This window comes from Nelumbo lutea, chromosome 2 (assembly GCF_056320005.1).
Source record: "Nelumbo lutea isolate HS-2025 chromosome 2, American lotus-T2T, whole genome shotgun sequence".
Lineage (NCBI taxonomy): Eukaryota > Viridiplantae > Streptophyta > Magnoliopsida > Proteales > Nelumbonaceae > Nelumbo > Nelumbo lutea.
Window position 1 is genome coordinate 42,674,210 of NC_142685.1, and position 16,589 is coordinate 42,690,798.

General features: G+C 42.0%; 2 protein-coding genes across 8 annotated transcripts; both read left to right on the top strand.

The window, feature by feature from the left end:
• Window positions 1-6,662: 6,662 nt before the first annotated feature.
• On the top strand, window positions 6,663-7,329 carry LOC148870177 (histone H2B-like). Its single transcript, XM_088969826.1, has one exon. It carries the CDS (start codon window positions 6,759-6,761, stop codon window positions 7,200-7,202), a length of 444 nt encoding a protein of 147 aa, XP_088825952.1. The 5' UTR covers window positions 6,663-6,758; the 3' UTR covers window positions 7,203-7,329.
• Window positions 7,330-7,740: 411 nt separating this feature from the next.
• On the top strand, window positions 7,741-16,584 carry LOC148870178 (RNA-binding (RRM/RBD/RNP motifs) family protein). Of its 7 annotated transcripts, none has more exons than XM_088969827.1 (5): window positions 7,741-8,069; window positions 8,171-8,359; window positions 8,623-8,691; window positions 8,863-8,969; window positions 16,135-16,584. In XM_088969827.1, exons 2-5 carry the CDS (start codon window positions 8,260-8,262, stop codon window positions 16,207-16,209), a joined length of 351 nt encoding a protein of 116 aa, XP_088825953.1. In that variant the 5' UTR covers window positions 7,741-8,069; window positions 8,171-8,259; the 3' UTR covers window positions 16,210-16,584. The 7 variants fall into 7 exon arrangements, with proteins under 7 accessions (XP_088825953.1, XP_088825954.1, XP_088825957.1 ...); XM_088969828.1 differs by having other exon boundaries at window positions 7,771-8,069; window positions 8,160-8,359; XM_088969831.1 differs by lacking the exon at window positions 16,135-16,584 and adding an exon at window positions 15,778-16,093 and having other exon boundaries at window positions 7,774-8,069.
• Window positions 16,585-16,589: the final 5 nt, after the last annotated feature.

Below are 16,589 nucleotides of genomic sequence, written 5' to 3' on the forward strand. Positions count from 1 at the left end.
ACCGCTGCCTGCCTTTCTTTAAGGCAATTAAAGGCAAAGGGTTCGAATAGACCCGAGACTGTCAACTTGCGTTGGACAATCTAAAGAAATACCTCGCTAGTGTGCCGGTCTTAATCAGGCCCAAGGAGGGCGATGTCTTAGAACTGTACCTCCCGACAAGCGATGAGGTGGTCAGTTCGGTACTAATGAAAGAAGTAGATTAGGTCCAATGACCCATCTATTATGTTAGTCAAAATTTGCAGGGAGCAGAGACGAGATACCCATAGATAGAAAAGTTGGCATACACACTCATAATTGTAGCTTGGAAACTTCGCCTATATTTCCAGGCTCACACTGTCATCGTCTTGACTGACAAACCTCTGAGGCAAGTCTTACTCAAGCCCGAGGTTTCCGGTCGGCTGACGAAGTGGGCCATTGAGCTCAGCGAGTACGACCTCCAGTATAAGCCACGAACTACTATTAAGGCCCAAGCCTTAGCAAATTTCATCGCCGAGTGCACGTTCATCTTTGAAGTCCCCAGGCCGGTTGAGCCCAAGATCCCCAGTTTGGGTGAGCCCGGAGCTCCCAGGCTAATAGAGTTCGAACCCCATGAGGTAGCAGCCATGGTGGCATCTCTCCTAGTTAGGCCAAACATGAACTTGGATGAGGAGCCTTGGATCCTTCACATAGATGGCTCCTCGAACCAACAGGGCAGCGGGGTTGGAATAGTCCTATGCGGCCCGGGTGGCATGAAATTGGAATACGCGCTACGCTTTGAGTTCACGACATCCAACAATGAGGCGGAGTACGAGGCATTGATAGACGGGCTGGCCCTAGCGCAAGAGATAAGAGCGAAACACATAGTTATCTGCAACAATTCCCATCTTGTGGTCAACTAGGTTACAAGCGAATACGAAGCACGTGAGCTAACTATGATCGCATACTTGGCAAAGGTAAAGGAGGCTCTGCTCAAACTTCCAATCATACTTCATCAAACAAATCTTGAGGTCATAGAACGTTGAGGCCGATGCCCTGTCCCGGTTAGCCAGCACCAGTCACAACGCCATGAGAACCGTGTACATAGAGGACTTACCTTGGCCTAGCATCCTCGGGGGGGGGGGGGCAGAGGAGGTCGCTCCCGTCCTTAAAAGAAAGCCGAGCTGGATCAACCCAGTCGTGAGCTTCTTGTTAGACGAGACCCTCCCTACAGATCGCAATGTAGCCAGAAGGGTGCAATGCCAGGCAATCGAATATGTCATAATAGATGAATGGTTGTACCGACGATCCTACACGATCCCCTACTTGCGTTGCTTGCGACCTATCGAAGCCGAGCTCATACTCCGCAACACTCATGAAGGTCTGTGTGGCGAACACTTGGAGGGTAGAGCCCTCGCCTAGAAGGCACTTCGACAAGAGTACTGTTGGCCAACGATAAAGGCAAAACCCATCAAGCTCATCAGAAAATGAGACAAGTGTTAGAAGCATGCCAATATCCATCATCAGCCTGCCGCCAACCTCAAGTATCTCACTAGTCCATGGCCCTTTGCGCAATGGGGCATCGACCTTTTGGGCCATTCCCACCAGCAACAGGCGAGAGGAAGTTTCTAGTGGTGGCGGTAGATTACTTCACAAAGTGGGTAGAAGCTGAACCTCTCGCAACAGTCACAGCTCGAAACGTACAGAACTTCTTTTGAAAGAACATAGTATGTCGCTTTGGGTTACCTCGGGTACTGATCTCCGACAATGACAAGCAGTTCGAGGACATCAAATTTCAGGAATGGTGCCAAGATATGGGGATTCGGCAGAACTTCACATCAATCGCGCACCCGCAGGCAAACGGTCAAGCAGAAGTTATGAACAGAGCTATCCTCCGCAGGCTGAAAGCGCGAATAAACCGAGCTAAAGGGTTGTGGGTGGACGAGCTACCAAGTGTTCTATGGGCTCACCGAACTACGAAAAAAAACCACCATGGGAGAGACCCCCTTTAACCTTACCTACGACACTGAAGTGGTAATCCCAGCGGAGATCGTAGTACATACACTCGACTAGAAGCATACAACGATCAAACAAACGGAGACGAGCTACGTACCAACCTCGATCTACTCGATGAGGTAAGAGACGTTGCGTACATCCGGACCGTAGCTTACCAGCAAAGAGTAGCTTGGTACTACAATGCCAAAGTAAAAAAGTGGAACTTCCGCGTCGACGACCTGGTTCTCCGTAAGATCATGGCACCCGAGCCCGGCGTGGGAAAACTTGGACCGAATTGGGAAGGGCCCTACTGAGTAAAGAGAGCACTCAGGGGAGCATACGAGCTTGAAACCTTAGAGGGAAAACAAGTACCCCAAGCGTGGAATGTCGTTAACTTGAGATGATACTACCTATAAATCACCGAGTGAGGTGGACTGAGTAGCTACCAAGCTGACAAGGCAAAGCGCTAACAGCGAGCTGATAAGGACTTTGGTATCTCATCATATAGCCTTATTGTGTTAATCCGCCCTAGGCTCTAATTCCTACAGTTCGACAATATAATCAGTTCAACAAAGAAGGAGAAGACAACAACACTTAACCAAAACATTTCATTACAAAATACTCTGTTTACATTCCAAAAAAAAAAAAAAAACAACAACAGAAGCGAGCTCACAGGCCCAGAGGTACATCTTCCTCACCCTCGAAAGGCACTTCAACGATACCCGAGGGTCCAGCCTCATCCTCAGAATCTGGTTCACCGTTAGCCGCGTTGGCCATCTCTTGAGTAATGCACAAAGTGGTTATGGCGCTGATGTCGAGCTCGGGGAACGTGTTCGTGATCATCCACCGGCTTAGTTTAAAGCCCCTCATCTATGAGTTCACCATCGGGTCATTAAAGCGCGGCGAGGTGATATAGTCATCAATGGCCTTTTTCTTGGCATCCTCGATGCCCTGAGAAAATATCTCGGTCCTCTCCCTCCTGAAGGTATTCGACCTGATGCTGCAAGTCTAGCCTCAGGTCCGCCATGTGCTTCACCACCACTCCTAGGGCATCGATGTCTCTCTAAGACCTCGCCAGCATGGCCTGTGCAGCGTGAGAAGCCGCTTCAGCAGCGCGGGAAGCCTCTTCGGCAGCTCATGCCCGCCTCGAGCTCCTTTCCGCTTGGGCCGCTAAAGCATGGATGGAGGAGTTCACCTACCAAAAGGAAAAATAACGGCAATGTTAAAAGAGTAATAGCAAGAAAGGTAATGACAAGGAGCCCGACAAGAAGTCGCTAACTTACCACCATGGCATAAGAGGTAGCATGCCCGACTACGTTGTTCAAAGGAAGCTCGGCCCACGCCGCGACCTCCTCAGGGTAAACGGACTCCTTACTTTTTTGAAGAGTGTGGTTTGGTGACAACAGGCTTCTGAACTCGCCTTGGCCTCCCGAGCCTGAAGACTTAGCCAGGGTATAAGCAGCCTCGGCATAAGGGGTCCCTACTGCTTCTTGTATTGGAGCGGCCATCTCGAGCTCCCTGGGCGGATCCATTGGCGGAGAGCTCAGTGCCTCGGGCTCCGCATCTCGGGGCGGTTTGACACGAGCCCGTTTGGCAACTCGCTTCCTTCTCTTCATGACATGAAACAGGTTGCCACCGCGAGTCTTTTCTACGTCCATCGCACCTGCAAAAAGAGCTCGACATTAGAAAAATGAAAGAATGGAAAGCAAAACAAAGCCAAGCCTCTTAGCAAAGGAACCTACCCGAACTCAGGTAAGCCTGGATGAGCTTGGCCTCCGTTAGATAATGATGGTATTTTAGCCCGAGTCGTGCCCAGTCCCGGAGGCCCTTCGCTGTCTCCCTATCTAGCGTAACACCGGGGCCAGGGGCAGCCAACCCCCACCCGGTTTGGAACGGCCACCCCGTTGCACTTCGTACCATGAAGTCCCGTTTCCACGCCGGGACCTTGTTGGGAAGATCATGTAAAAGCTTGAACCCCGGGCAAAGAGACAGTAGTGCGTCCGCCTACGCCTGGGAAGGGGACCCGCTTGCTTCTTAAGCATTAGAAGAGAAGATCTCTAGGTCTAAAGGTAGAATGTGTTCACAAAAGAGGGAGATAGTCCCAACCAAATTGCGGATAGAGTTAGGGTGGAGCTGACCGACGGTGACACCAAAGTGGTTCATAACCTCGACGATAAGAGGGTGGAAAGGTAGGCGCAGCCCGGCAATGAGCTGCTCCCGGAATATCATGATCTCGTTCGGACCGTGTTCCCAAGGGGAAGTCACCCGAGGGTATAAAGTAAGTATACTCCTTGGGCAGGTTGAACTGGGTGATAAGGGAGTAAAGCCTCTCAGGCGTCATGGTTGAGGACCCAAACTTGTCTAACGTTTGACCTCGATGGGAGGAGGACGCCAAACTACCCGAGGCAACTCGGCCTATGGGTTCAAACTCTTCCTCGAGCTCTACCTCAGGCTCACTAAGGCTGTTGAAGGCTGCAGCTCGGTTCGCGGAACCTGCATCTGACCCCCTCAAGAAAGTACTGACTCACCCGGAAAAAGCTAACGGACTACGGAAGGTTGACGCGAACTAAAACTTGGACGCGAGCTCAAGCGAACACAGGAGAATGATGATGGAAAGCGACTGAGAGTCCCCCACTATTTATACTCACAGTGACCGAAAATCAATGGCTATGATCAAGGCAAATCCAACAGCTCACAATCAAGCTGACCGCATGCCTCCTAAGACCGAGACGTGACTGGCCGCACATCTTTGGAAATCGAAGTGGCGCCGATGCACGTTTCCCAGCATCGAAGGCAGTAGTGGCCCATTTTTTGAATTTGAAATAAACACCCGTCGTCACGTCTCCCAACATTTAAAGATGGATTGGCGCATTTTTTGACTTTTTGGCACTCAAGGAATCCAGAAATCTCCTGACGTAAGCACACTTCATGCCATAAGTCAACTGGTTTTAATTACGGGTTAAATCCACCCATTACCTCGCGAACTCCCCACGCTAGGGCAAGACCCTTAGCACGAGGAGTGGGGGGCAATTGATGGAGGAACACAAAATGCAACAACACGAACTAGCCCACCCCAGGGCAGTTCGAGCCACACTTTTTATCCGAACTCAAGACTTCACCTCGCACACCACTCCGACACTTTGTCTTCAGGCCGCCGAACTGAACAACCGTACTTGACACCAACGGAGTCCGTATCCTGAGGCAGCGTGCCTGACTGACTTAGGATCTGACGCTTGACAACCGCACTTCAACGGCCACCTGCCACCGCCACCTCCAGTTATAGAGACGGTTCCGACGAAGAGAGCAGTGGCGGTTGTCTACCACAGTAGAGGTGATGACACCCGAACTGGCAGAAGTGCAGAGGTAATTATACCCGACCTGACAGGAGCTTGGGAATGAGTGCGCGAAGTGGTTATAAAAGGCCCTCTTCCCCCCAAGAATGGAGGTACGTGATAACCTTGCGCCATCTAAATTTTTATCTTGCCTTTGAGAAAATACTAACTTGAGCTTCACAGCACTCTCACCGGGTTCCTCCCCGGAGACTATTCGCTTTTTCCCCGTTTCAGGCACCTTTTACTCCAGTTAGAGGCAAGATCGTTGACAGCTAGGACCGACCGGATTGCGGTCCATCAGGTTGGTTTTTGGGTCTCTTGAATCCAATATGCTCAGCCGTTATTGGGTTTTCTGCAATAACGACCACTATAATTGAAGTAGAGAGGAGAGAGACCGGAGGATAATAGTGAGGAGTATCCCATTAGTTTGTGTGAGAGAGAATATAGGGAGGCTAAAAGAGGAAGGAGATGAATAGTATTTCTACCTTTTTTGATATATATATTTTTAAAATTACCTTATTTTAGAAATTCTGTTAAATAGATTATTTTTATTGATAATAAGACCCAAAAGTTGCCTTATCGATTATAATCCTTTTTTTTTTGTTTTCGCATGTAATATTTTAAACAGTATGAGTAAATTAATTTTAGGGTTATTAACTAGAACTCCCTTCACTTTTTACCAATTATCTCACACACTTTCTTTTCAAAACCTCAAGAGGCCCAATTTTCAAAGATCAAACCTTAGGAGATGGAAGTGTTTTATTTTTTTAAATGGATTTATTACACTACCCTTACTTTGAGTTGCTATGAATGGAAATTGTACGATGATGAAATTTGTTATGCTACCTTTCCATATAAGAATTTGGTGTTTCATCCAAAGTCTTGGGGCATTTGGATTGGAAGAATATAATAAAGAGATACTTTTTAATTATTTTCTTTTTAAAACAATTATTTCATTTAATATATTATCAGGGTTAATTTAATAATTAATGACGTTATAGATAACAAAATTCTTTGATAAAGGTCTTTGGAGATTTTGAGAAGTTAAAGCCTTAAAGGTAAGTTTAAGAGAGAAATGAAAATTTTAAGGGGAGTTTTTCATAATAACCCCTAATTTTAAATAATTTGTTTGCCGCCAAAGCAGAAAAAGATGCAAAGCTCCTAGGTGATTCGGACATCACCCATAGGATTAGGAATTAAGATTAAGATAGTAGATAGTATCATAGTAGTTTATCACATCTAAGCCGTTCGTTAACAATCCTAGTACAAAAGGGGAATTCGTTGGACAGGGATCGTGCCAGGTCAGCGATCCGTGTGAAAGTTCATCCTCCAATAAAATACTTCCTCCTCTTGTATAAAGTCTTTTGTCCACCACTTTGCGTCCCTCACCGGACTACCGCGAAGCCCCTCAGTATTCCCACTTGACGTTTAAGAGTTTAGTCATCCCTCGTTTCTTATCCGCCCAATTTTCCTACGATGGCACCGAAGGCTGAGAAGAAGCCCGCCGAGAAGAAGCCGGTAGAAGAGAAGAAGACCGTAGCGGAGAAAGCCCCGGCCGAGAAGAAGCCCAAGGCGGAGAAGAGGCTGCCGAAGGATGGTGCCGCCGCTGGAGATAAGAAAAAGAAGAAGAAAACGAAGAAGAACAGTGAGACGTACAAGATCTACATATTCAAGGTGTTGAAGCAGGTGCACCCGGATATCGGGATCTCGAGTAAGGCCATGGGCATCATGAACAGTTTCATCAATGACATATTCGAGAAGCTCGCACAGGAGTCCTCGAGGCTGGCTCGTTACAACAAGAAGCCAACAATCACCTCTCGGGAGATCCAGACCGCCGTTCGTCTCGTTCTTCCCGGTGAATTGGCTAAGCATGCCGTCTCCGAGGGCACAAAGGCTGTCACCAAATTTACCAGTTCTTGAAGACAGATTTAATTTCTTCTTTCTTTTTTCCTCCCTTTTTAGTCAGATAATCGTAGGTCAAAACTCAAAACCATGTAATTGTTTACGAATTTTCTAGTGTATCAATGTAATCTGTAGTTACGGTTTACTTTTGTTCTGATTGTTCTTGATTAGCCGTTCTCCTGGATCGCTGACATCTATTTGTTACTGTAAATTTTAGGGGTAGAATCTGTTCCATCTCGTGATTTCTCCACCATTTTAGGCTCTTGATCTTCCATTTTCGTTTTGTGCAATAATACATAATAATATTTTAGTAATTACTATGCAGCGAGGTGTGCATGTGAAGTGGGGCACATATGTGTATCCTCACTTGCATACGACTTTAGCATGTGCAGTGAAGCACCTCGCAGAATAGATGAAAAAATGGGTAGGAAAATTCGGAGTCTAATTCGTTGGGTTGGTTTCTCTGGCGGCGTCCGATAAAATTCGTGGGTCACGAGTCCGGATCCAGTGGGCACTCTAGCTAAGTCCACGTCTGTCTACGAGGACAAAATTGTTCATTGCTGTTAACATTCTATCAACAAAAAATGTAAAATCGTGGGCACTTCGTAGGGTTTCGTAGGCTTGTGGTCCGGTACCCGTACTTAAAAAATTGGGACCCACGACTCTACTCTTGAGAGGGGATGAGGATCTCAGGGTGCTGGAGCCCTGGATAGTTTCGGGCACACCAAATAGACTCAGGGTCCACCTAATAGACTAATACTGGCTACTGGTATGGTATCTTCTCTCCGTGTTTCGAGTTCTACACCACTGTGGAGAACGGTCTGGGCCTTAGAGCCTAGAGGGATTTTTTGCTACTCTTCGTTGTTTATTGGAAGGCATTAACAGGTAAGAAGACCCAACAGCTTCCTTAGCCTATTGTGTCTGCTTTTTCAATACTGTTCATCGTATGAATCGAAGCTGACTCGCATCATCTAGTCGTTTTCAAGAAGGTTCTCTCTCTCCGGAGTTGAAAAGCATTTTGGGGAGAAGAGTATTCATCAGGGACAAGGCTGTTCTTAATTTCTAGTTCTCCACGATGATGGCATCCCTCTTAGTAAAGAATATGATCCCAACTCCCTGGTTTCAATGTTTCAACGTTTCAAGCAGGAAATTCAGCTCCCAGCTCTTTGTCAGCAGTATGTTCTGTATCACTTTCGAGCCCTAGTTCTTCATTTTCTATTTCTCTCTGTTCTTGCTCTCCCCTTAATTCTTTCCTTCCTGAAAACACTACTGTTTTGCACAATGAGCTTAAAATCAATTATTGCTATGTGTACGTTTACCTAAAAAAAGTTGTTATGTCCGGCATGCTCCAGCATCTTCTTTATATTTACTATATAATCTTTTCAGACTTCACCATATTCTTGGGATCTCCTTATTCTTCATTTACTCTGTCTTCTAGGATTGTCATCATACACCACGGATAAAGAATTGAAGAAGTTATTTTCATCCTTTGGTATTGTGAAAGAAGGTATCCTTTTTTTGAAAACATTTTCTTTCAAACTCTTTCTTTACCCTTTAGGTTTAGTTTAATCATGTAAAAAGTATGCTTATTATAGTAGCATTGATGACAATCATGTTTTCCCTTTTGGGTGCTTCATTGTTATTACTGTTATATTTTCCTTCATTGGTTGTTATGCAGCAAGACTGGTAAAGGATCCTAGAACTCAAAGGCCTAAAGGGTTTGGTTTTGTGACATATGAATCTGAAAATGAAGCACAGAAGGCATTGAAGGCTATGAATGGCAGGGTACTACCAATATACCATACTCTTCCTTGGTATTTTATTGACAATAAAAAATTTCTCTGTAACTTCTTCCAGGCTATTTGTTGGTTATAATGTATCACGTTTCCCTTTTCACACAATTGTTTCTGGAAGTGCTAAGAATCTGTTCTATAACTTAATGAACTACTTGAAACCAATGAATGGCCCAGGATAAGTCAGAAAGATGTCCAGACAAAATATATACAGAATTGGTATAGGCTTACCACTACATAATTTTTGTCTAGAGGTGGATCGTTGGCACCAAAAAGGACTTGGGTTGAAGTAGTAAGAAATGATTTAAGCACTCATAATTTAACTATTATTCATTGGCACCAAACAGAATGGAATGTCAAAATGTGATTCATGTAGCTGACCCCATATGGTTGGGATAGGGCTTAGATGATGAATGGGTGTTCATTGGCATCCTCTCCAAACTAGTATTAAAGGAAAAGAGACAGATAGCTGATCAGAGAATCATCAGTAGTTGATGTTGTCAGTGGCTTCCTTTTTTTTTTCTTAGTTGCAATATCATATCCTAGGGTACAAGTAACCTTCTTTAACTAGTTGTGAGAGGAAGAACCATGATAGCAGACCAAAAACAGCCACTTAAGATAATCCAAGGTTCAAAGTATCGATATGCCCCTGTGTATCGGCAGAGGCGTATCTTTACCAAAAACCTTGCGCTATTATATATTTTTTGGTGTTTTTTTTCAAAATTTGGTTTTTGGTAGGATTCGGAACCCAAAAGACATGATATGACACGCCTGATACGGGGCGTAACGTATCAAATTTTGATCCTTGAGATAATCCACTCAACTGTAAATTTCACTCCATTCCTTACCAAGCATCTGATGCAGAATTCAGTGCTGGAAGCCTGGAACCTTTCTGAACAGATTGCTCATCACGACTGCCAAGCGTCTTCCTTCCCTAACTAAATATTGAAGTATCCAAGCTTGTCTCCCTCAACCTCCACTCCCTCCATACCCCATAGGAGAGAAAATCTTTGCTCTTATGGCTGTTGCTGTGCTGCATTCTCAATAAGACTGGAATACGTGTCAATCACCTCCCTCACAGGTTATTTAAAAGCACAATAAATTCCCAATGGACCTGTGATTCCTAGGAATATCCACCATGTTGAGTTTAATCTGTGATTCCTAGGAATATCCGCCATTTTCAATAGGACTGAATATGTGTCAATCACCTCCATAAATCACCTCTATCCCTGTCTATGTTTGGAAAGCAGGGGAGGCAATAGCTTGCTACCTCTATTGATGAAATCAAGTAAAAACTTTGAGGTTTAAATAATTTCCAAGGGACATATAAGAACAATGCAATTTGATAATAAGCTGCCTAAGATCTTTCTTGAGCATTCTACTAGATGTTGTTACAATAGTTGTCATGTCATGGATGTAATTTGAATATTTGTGAGATTTTTTTATGACTAATAGTTTCAAGGTATACTATCATATAGGGGTGGATTCGAGCCGAGCCGAATAGTACGAGGCTCAAGCTCGATTTTAGAAAAAAATGTTTTATAAAAATAAAAAAAATATATAAATATTTTTTATTTGATATTTAAAAAATTAAGAATTATAATATATATATATATATTTGAGCTCGGCTCATGAGCCTCACGAGCCAATCTCTATTAGGCTCGAGCTCGGCTCGAAGCTTGGTTGAAACCAAGCCGAGCTCGAGCAGCTCATGAATAGCTTGGCTCATGGTCACCCCTACTATCATATGACCAAGTTTGAAATAATTTTCTCATGGGTAACTTGGATTTGAGACAGATCACAACCAGATTTATAAACGAAAATGAAAACAGTTACAGTTATTGACAATTCCATCTTATAACCAAGGTTAAAGATTTCGTCACGTATCGGTGGGTCACTGATACATAAAATACTAGTTTTTTGGGGTTTTGACCTATTTCAGGGGGTAGACAGGCCTAAAGACCTACCTACTGACCTATTTTTTGAAAAAAAACTAAAAAAGATGGGTGGCCACAAGGTCCAAAGTACTGATACACCCCTTGCACTGTATCAGAGTGTATCAAAATTTTGAACCTTGCTTATAACATCATCCTCAATAAGATAGGGGCCCTGGTATCTAATTACATGCAAAAGCACACCCCTTTTGCTTTTACAAAAGGAAGCCATAAAATCAGATTTTTGGTTACTTATATTCCATTCATGTCTAATATTCCACATCTCAATTCTTTGCATATCTTAAGCTACCTTGCTTTTAGAGCCTACTTTGCAGCACACGCATTCATGCATATGATGTCCAAGTAAATTTATCTGTACTTTTTTTGTACATTTCAGGATAAAATTTGTTTTATTAATAAGAAACATAGCTTTTCAAAATTTTATTTTGTATTTTCTTTTAGATTTATAACCTTCTCTAAATAAATGAAATGACTTGTTTTCTTGATTTATGTGCATTCTCTAATATTTCTTAAATATTTTTAAATAACATTTGTTCATTGTTGTTAATTTTGTTCAAATTTGTTTCACTATATTGATATTTCCTCTTTTCTTTCTTTATTAATTTTTATTCAAAGAAATATTACCATTATTTTTATTTCATGCATCAGTGGGTCCTATTTCCACATACCATGCTTGAACACGGTAGTTATATATATTTCTGATCAATAACAGAAGATTTCATTGAAGAAAATTAAGGATACAATGGGAAGAGATGATCTCTTTTATCTCCCCCGACAAGAAACAGACAAAACAGAAAAAGAATTACAATTGAGCCCAAAGCAAAGCATCCCTGTTCACCCCCTGTTTTGCTAAACCATCAACAAAAGAGTTGGCACATCTCTTAACCCAATTCACTTTTACTTCCATGTCTTTTGTCAGCCACTTAATTTTTTTCTTTTCATTGCTGTAAGTCCACAGAGCATTTTTGTCTTCTTTCAACCAGCACCCCACCAGTTTGGAGTCTCCTTCTATAATCAGCTTCATTATATTTAACTCCTTAGCCTCTTGTACAGATCTTTATACTGTTTGATACTTAATACAATACTTCACCTTTTCAAAAAAAAAACAATATTTAACTCTTTTGCTCTCCGTATACCTTCCAATGCCACCAACATCTGAGCTCTAAGGGAGTCACCTGCTTCAATTGGACCTGAGAACAAGGCAATTATTTTCCCTTCTGTCATCCCTTAAAATACTCCCAATACCCAAGGGCCCTGGGTTACCAATACTGCTTCTATCAAAATGCAGTAGTGGAAATGTTATACTCACCTGGAATGGTAGATTGGGACATGGAGTAAGAGAATGGGAGAAAAATGAGGAGATACTTTTGGGTTAAGAGAGATTTTTGAGTTCATTTCATTTTATTGATAACTAATTATAAAGCAAGATTATATAACTGAATTACTAAGTTTACTTAAACTTGGGGAAAGATTTATGTTGACATGTTTTATTATTATTATTATTATTATTTTTTCCATTTTTCAGTTGAGCAGTGCATGAGGCTCCCACCAATGCAGGGGTCTAGGGAGGGACAGATGTGTGCAGCCTTACCCCTGCCGATACCAAGAGAGGCTGTTTCCAAGATTTGAATGTTGCTCACCCAGGTCGCAATGGAGCAACCCAACTGTTGCGCCAAGGCCCATCTTCATGCCTTTAACTAGAAGCGTGAGCCTCATATAAAGTATGGAGCTATCGAGTCAAGGCAGTTTGGCCAAAACTTACATTTGGCATACACCTCATTACCTTTTTAAAACTATGCTTTATAAGTACATTTTTCTCCCATGAGACATTACCCTTAAATTTCAATTCCCACAAATTGCTGTGCTTGAGGTACTAGCGAGAAACCCATTCACCTCAAGACTGCCCTTCTTCGAAGTAATGTTCCATTCTACATTGCTCCGAATATTCTCCTTGGGAAATTAGGTGAGCATCTTGTATAAAATGATTCCACTATGGTTTTCCATTGCTTCTGAGTGACAAGTTCACCATCTGAAGAGGTGCCAATGCTAGTTGTTGAGAAAAGATAGAAACGGTATCATTTTAGTATTTTAAGGAATGAATTCATTTTAATTCCTTCTCCAAAATGTAAAGACACATTTTGAATCAGGATATTGCAGGTTCAATTGATGTTAGAACTAATATTACATTGTTTTGTTTCGCATGGCATAAAAAAGTGATCACTTATGCTATTGACTTTCAGATTGACCACCATATGGTCCATATCCCTGGTGTCTTGACTTGTAAAGCTGTTAAACTAGAGGAAGCACTAATTCTAGGGTGCAACTTGGATCAGGTTGGGTTGAGTACTTATTAAATTTTGGATGAGCCCGAACCAAACATATTGTAGTTGAAATCCTTCAAATTGTGCAACCCTATTTGTACCCCCTCTGGGTTTTCCTTGGAAGGAGGTTTCACATATTCCTTCCAAGATTGACTTTTTCATGTGGGCAGCTGTGAATGGCAAGTGCCTATCAAAGGTTCAGCTAGCAAGAAGGGGAATGTCTCTGAACTCTTTGGAGTGTGTGTCAGGGAGTGGAGTCCATTGATCATCTTTTCCTGCACTGCCATGTAGTCCTGGAAGCTGGTGTCATCCAAGGTGTTTGCTTGAGCTCTTGCAGTCCTGGAAGCTGCCAGGTTAAACCAAAGAAGGAAGATCTTATGGGGCACAACCCCCCATGCTATATGTTGGGGCCTGTGGAAGGAGAGGAATAGGACTTTTTAAAGGGAGAGTTAGGGTTTGGTCGTTTGGATAGGTGGTCCAACAGGTTATATCTTCGATTCATTCCTGGTTGTCAGTCACAGATCTCTTCAGAAGAATTCTCACTGTCAATATTTTGATAACAGCACCTATTCGTCTAGTCAGATAGGTTGATTAGTATTTTTTGTCCTGCTTTTGAGCACTTTTTGAGTTTTGAGAAGATTTTTTGGGTCTTTTGTGATTCTGATGCAATCTTGTTGTGCTACTACAATTTATTTCTCATTGATGGATGGATTTTCATTTTCCATTCTCTGTTGCAATTTCATTTGACATTTGGTATAAGCAAAAGTATTTTCTGATGGGGGATGGAAGTACATCAGGTAACCCTGGTGTAGCTGGCATTGGAAGAGCTTTGAGAAATGAAAGGGGATACAGTGGAGTGATTGGTATAGCTGATTCTACCAAGGCAGAAGTGATGGCTGCATTGAAGGCGATTCTGCAAACACTATAAAATGGTTAGGAAAGCAGGAGGCTGGACCTTGGAGACTCAGCCACTTTCTAGCAGAGGCAAGGGATTGATTGGCTTATATGAATGTAAATCTGTACTGGTTTCCAAGTTATTGCAGATAGCTTAGCAAAAGTAGGTGCTCATTTAGAGGTTTCCTACTGTGAAAGGATTCCTCCTCTGTAACCTTATGGGTCTTAAACTGTTTACTTTGTACACCTCCTTGTGTACCTCTCACTTGTTCCAATGAAATTCAGTTTACTTTTCTCAGAAAAAGGCTATTACCATTCTAATGAGCATTTGGATGAGAGAACATATTGTATTAGTTCTTAATGGGTATAAAGTTTAACAACATCGTATTGACAAGAGGAATCGTTTTGAAGGGTAATGGGCATTTTATTTTTTTTATTGGAATTAGGTATTCTATTCATTATCACCCTAAAAAAAATTGAACTTGTCTTTTTAGTGAGAGCAGTGTCATATGAGGCAAAAGAGTTTTATTCTGGTTGATGGTTTTGTTTAGGGTGTTCAATAGCTTGGTCATTAAGGTATTGATGTTTTTTTTTTCCTGTTTTCAGAAAGGATATGAGAATTGTATTAATATATGAAAATATGCAATACTCTAACGGGAAAAAAGCAGGTAAAATGCCATTGCATTGCAGAAAATGCCTTTTCTAGTTTCTGCCCCATATCCAGCTAAGCTGTCCACTGTGTTCAATATTTCGTATGTCTATGAATCCATCTAGTTTCAGTGAAAATGGAAACTTAGGTTTCTTTAATTTCTTTAAGAAAATAAAGAATACTTCCTGGTATTCTAGCCTTCTAGGCACACTTTGTCTCCCATCACTTTCCATGACATGAGATGTGATGTTAGTTTACACAGCCATTCATGAGGAGGGCAAGGACTTTGGCCTCGGTAGAATCTGTGCTTCCAATAAAGCCATTTTAGGCTCAAAACATGTTTCCATTCAATCCGAATAACAGCATTCTGATTACTGAGGGACCTGATTTGCTTTGGGGTGCCCCATAAAAAGTAACTTGATTTCACTTTGTACGGGATGGAGGATAGAGGCCCTATAAAATTAGCCATGGAGTGACTTTAAAATTTCTTCTAGGTTCTTTTTTGTATCAGCAGGAGAAATGCCACAAAGTTCTTTTAAAGCTAGAACCAACAAACTAAGGATGGATAGTATGTGCCCTACATGGAATTTTTAATTTGTAAATTGTAGTAATGAGTGGATATTTTCCCTTGTCCTTTAAATACTCTAAAATACTTCAAGTTGCTTTAAAAGATTGTAGTGTGTTAATACCTGGGAATCAATTTACATTTCTTTTAGTTCAGTACATTTTTTCTTGTCTTCTTGATGCTACATAGCTTACCATGCTTGCTTGGTTTTCTACTTGTGCACCCGATAGTAATAGCTCACTTTGCACCAGTGTTCTGCTTGGTGCTACATAACTTTTGTTTGTCTGAGGATTTCTTTGGAACCCTAAGAATATTATGGCTGATATCATCATCATCCAAGCCTTCCGAAGTATATGGGTCAGCCACATGAATCCTCTTTCACTATTCCTTTCTATTTAATGCTATCACAAAAACAGGTAAATCAGGATCCATGATCATAAGAGTTTGGCCAAAGCTTTAGTGCCAGCAGCGAACCTGATGCAACCCTCCTTAATCCGGAATCAGGACTGGCAGTGTAAGACGAGCTCACACTGGTGGAATTAACATTATGGCTGATACATGAAGTAAAAAAGTTGTTTAGTGCAAAGAATCTCTGCATTTCATTTTCAACTGTCAAAATGTTGATCAAGATGGTGATAAAAACTTGGTGCATTTAAATATTTAAGAAAATTACATATTACTCCCAAATGCTGTGAAGCTAAATAAAATGGAGGATTTATGCATTTTATTCATCTGTCTGTTTGTTATGAAAGTTTGTGTTGATATTATGACAGATGGTAGATGGCAGATTGATATTCGTGGAGGTTGCAAAGACTTCAACACATAAAGAGAAGAAGGTTACCTCCTAATGGTGACTCATATCTCATTTTGTTAAGTTGTGGTGGTAAAAGTCACTTTGTCTCCAAGATACGCTTCCCTCCATTCGTCTCTTTTGGTGGTTCATAACAGATTTCTCGTCTCCATGCATGCGTTGGTTTTATTTCGTGGTCCCAATTCCCAAACAGTAGCATATGTGGTTGGTTAATACTAACAATTCAAAATTGACAATACAAGAAAGTATGCCTTTTTTTTGTCTTAGATATAGCCATACAGGTAATTTTAATTAGTATCCCATTATCCCGTGCCTACCTGAGAGATGTGTTTTAGTTTCAAGTTTGTTGTTCTTTATGGGAATGTATGCGTGCCTATTCACTGATTGATCAATGATCATAAACTGTTTTTAATTTTT

What these genes read in the sequence shown, in the direction of transcription:
- LOC148870177 (XM_088969826.1), top strand. Translation starts at nt 6,759, where the DNA reads ATGGCACCGAAGGCTGAGAAGAAGCCCGCCGAGAAGAAGCCGGTAGAA.
- LOC148870178 (XM_088969827.1), top strand. Translation starts at nt 8,260, where the DNA reads ATGATGGCATCCCTCTTAGTAAAGAATATGATCCCAACTCCCTGGTTT. An exon ending in CTCCCAGCTCTTTGTCAGCA is followed by an intron (nt 8,360 to 8,622) that starts GTATGTTCTGTA and finishes TCTGTCTTCTAG; the next exon opens with GATTGTCATCATACACCACG. An exon ending in TGAAGGCTATGAATGGCAGG is followed by an intron (nt 8,970 to 16,134) that starts GTACTACCAATA and finishes ATATTATGACAG; the next exon opens with ATGGTAGATGGCAGATTGAT.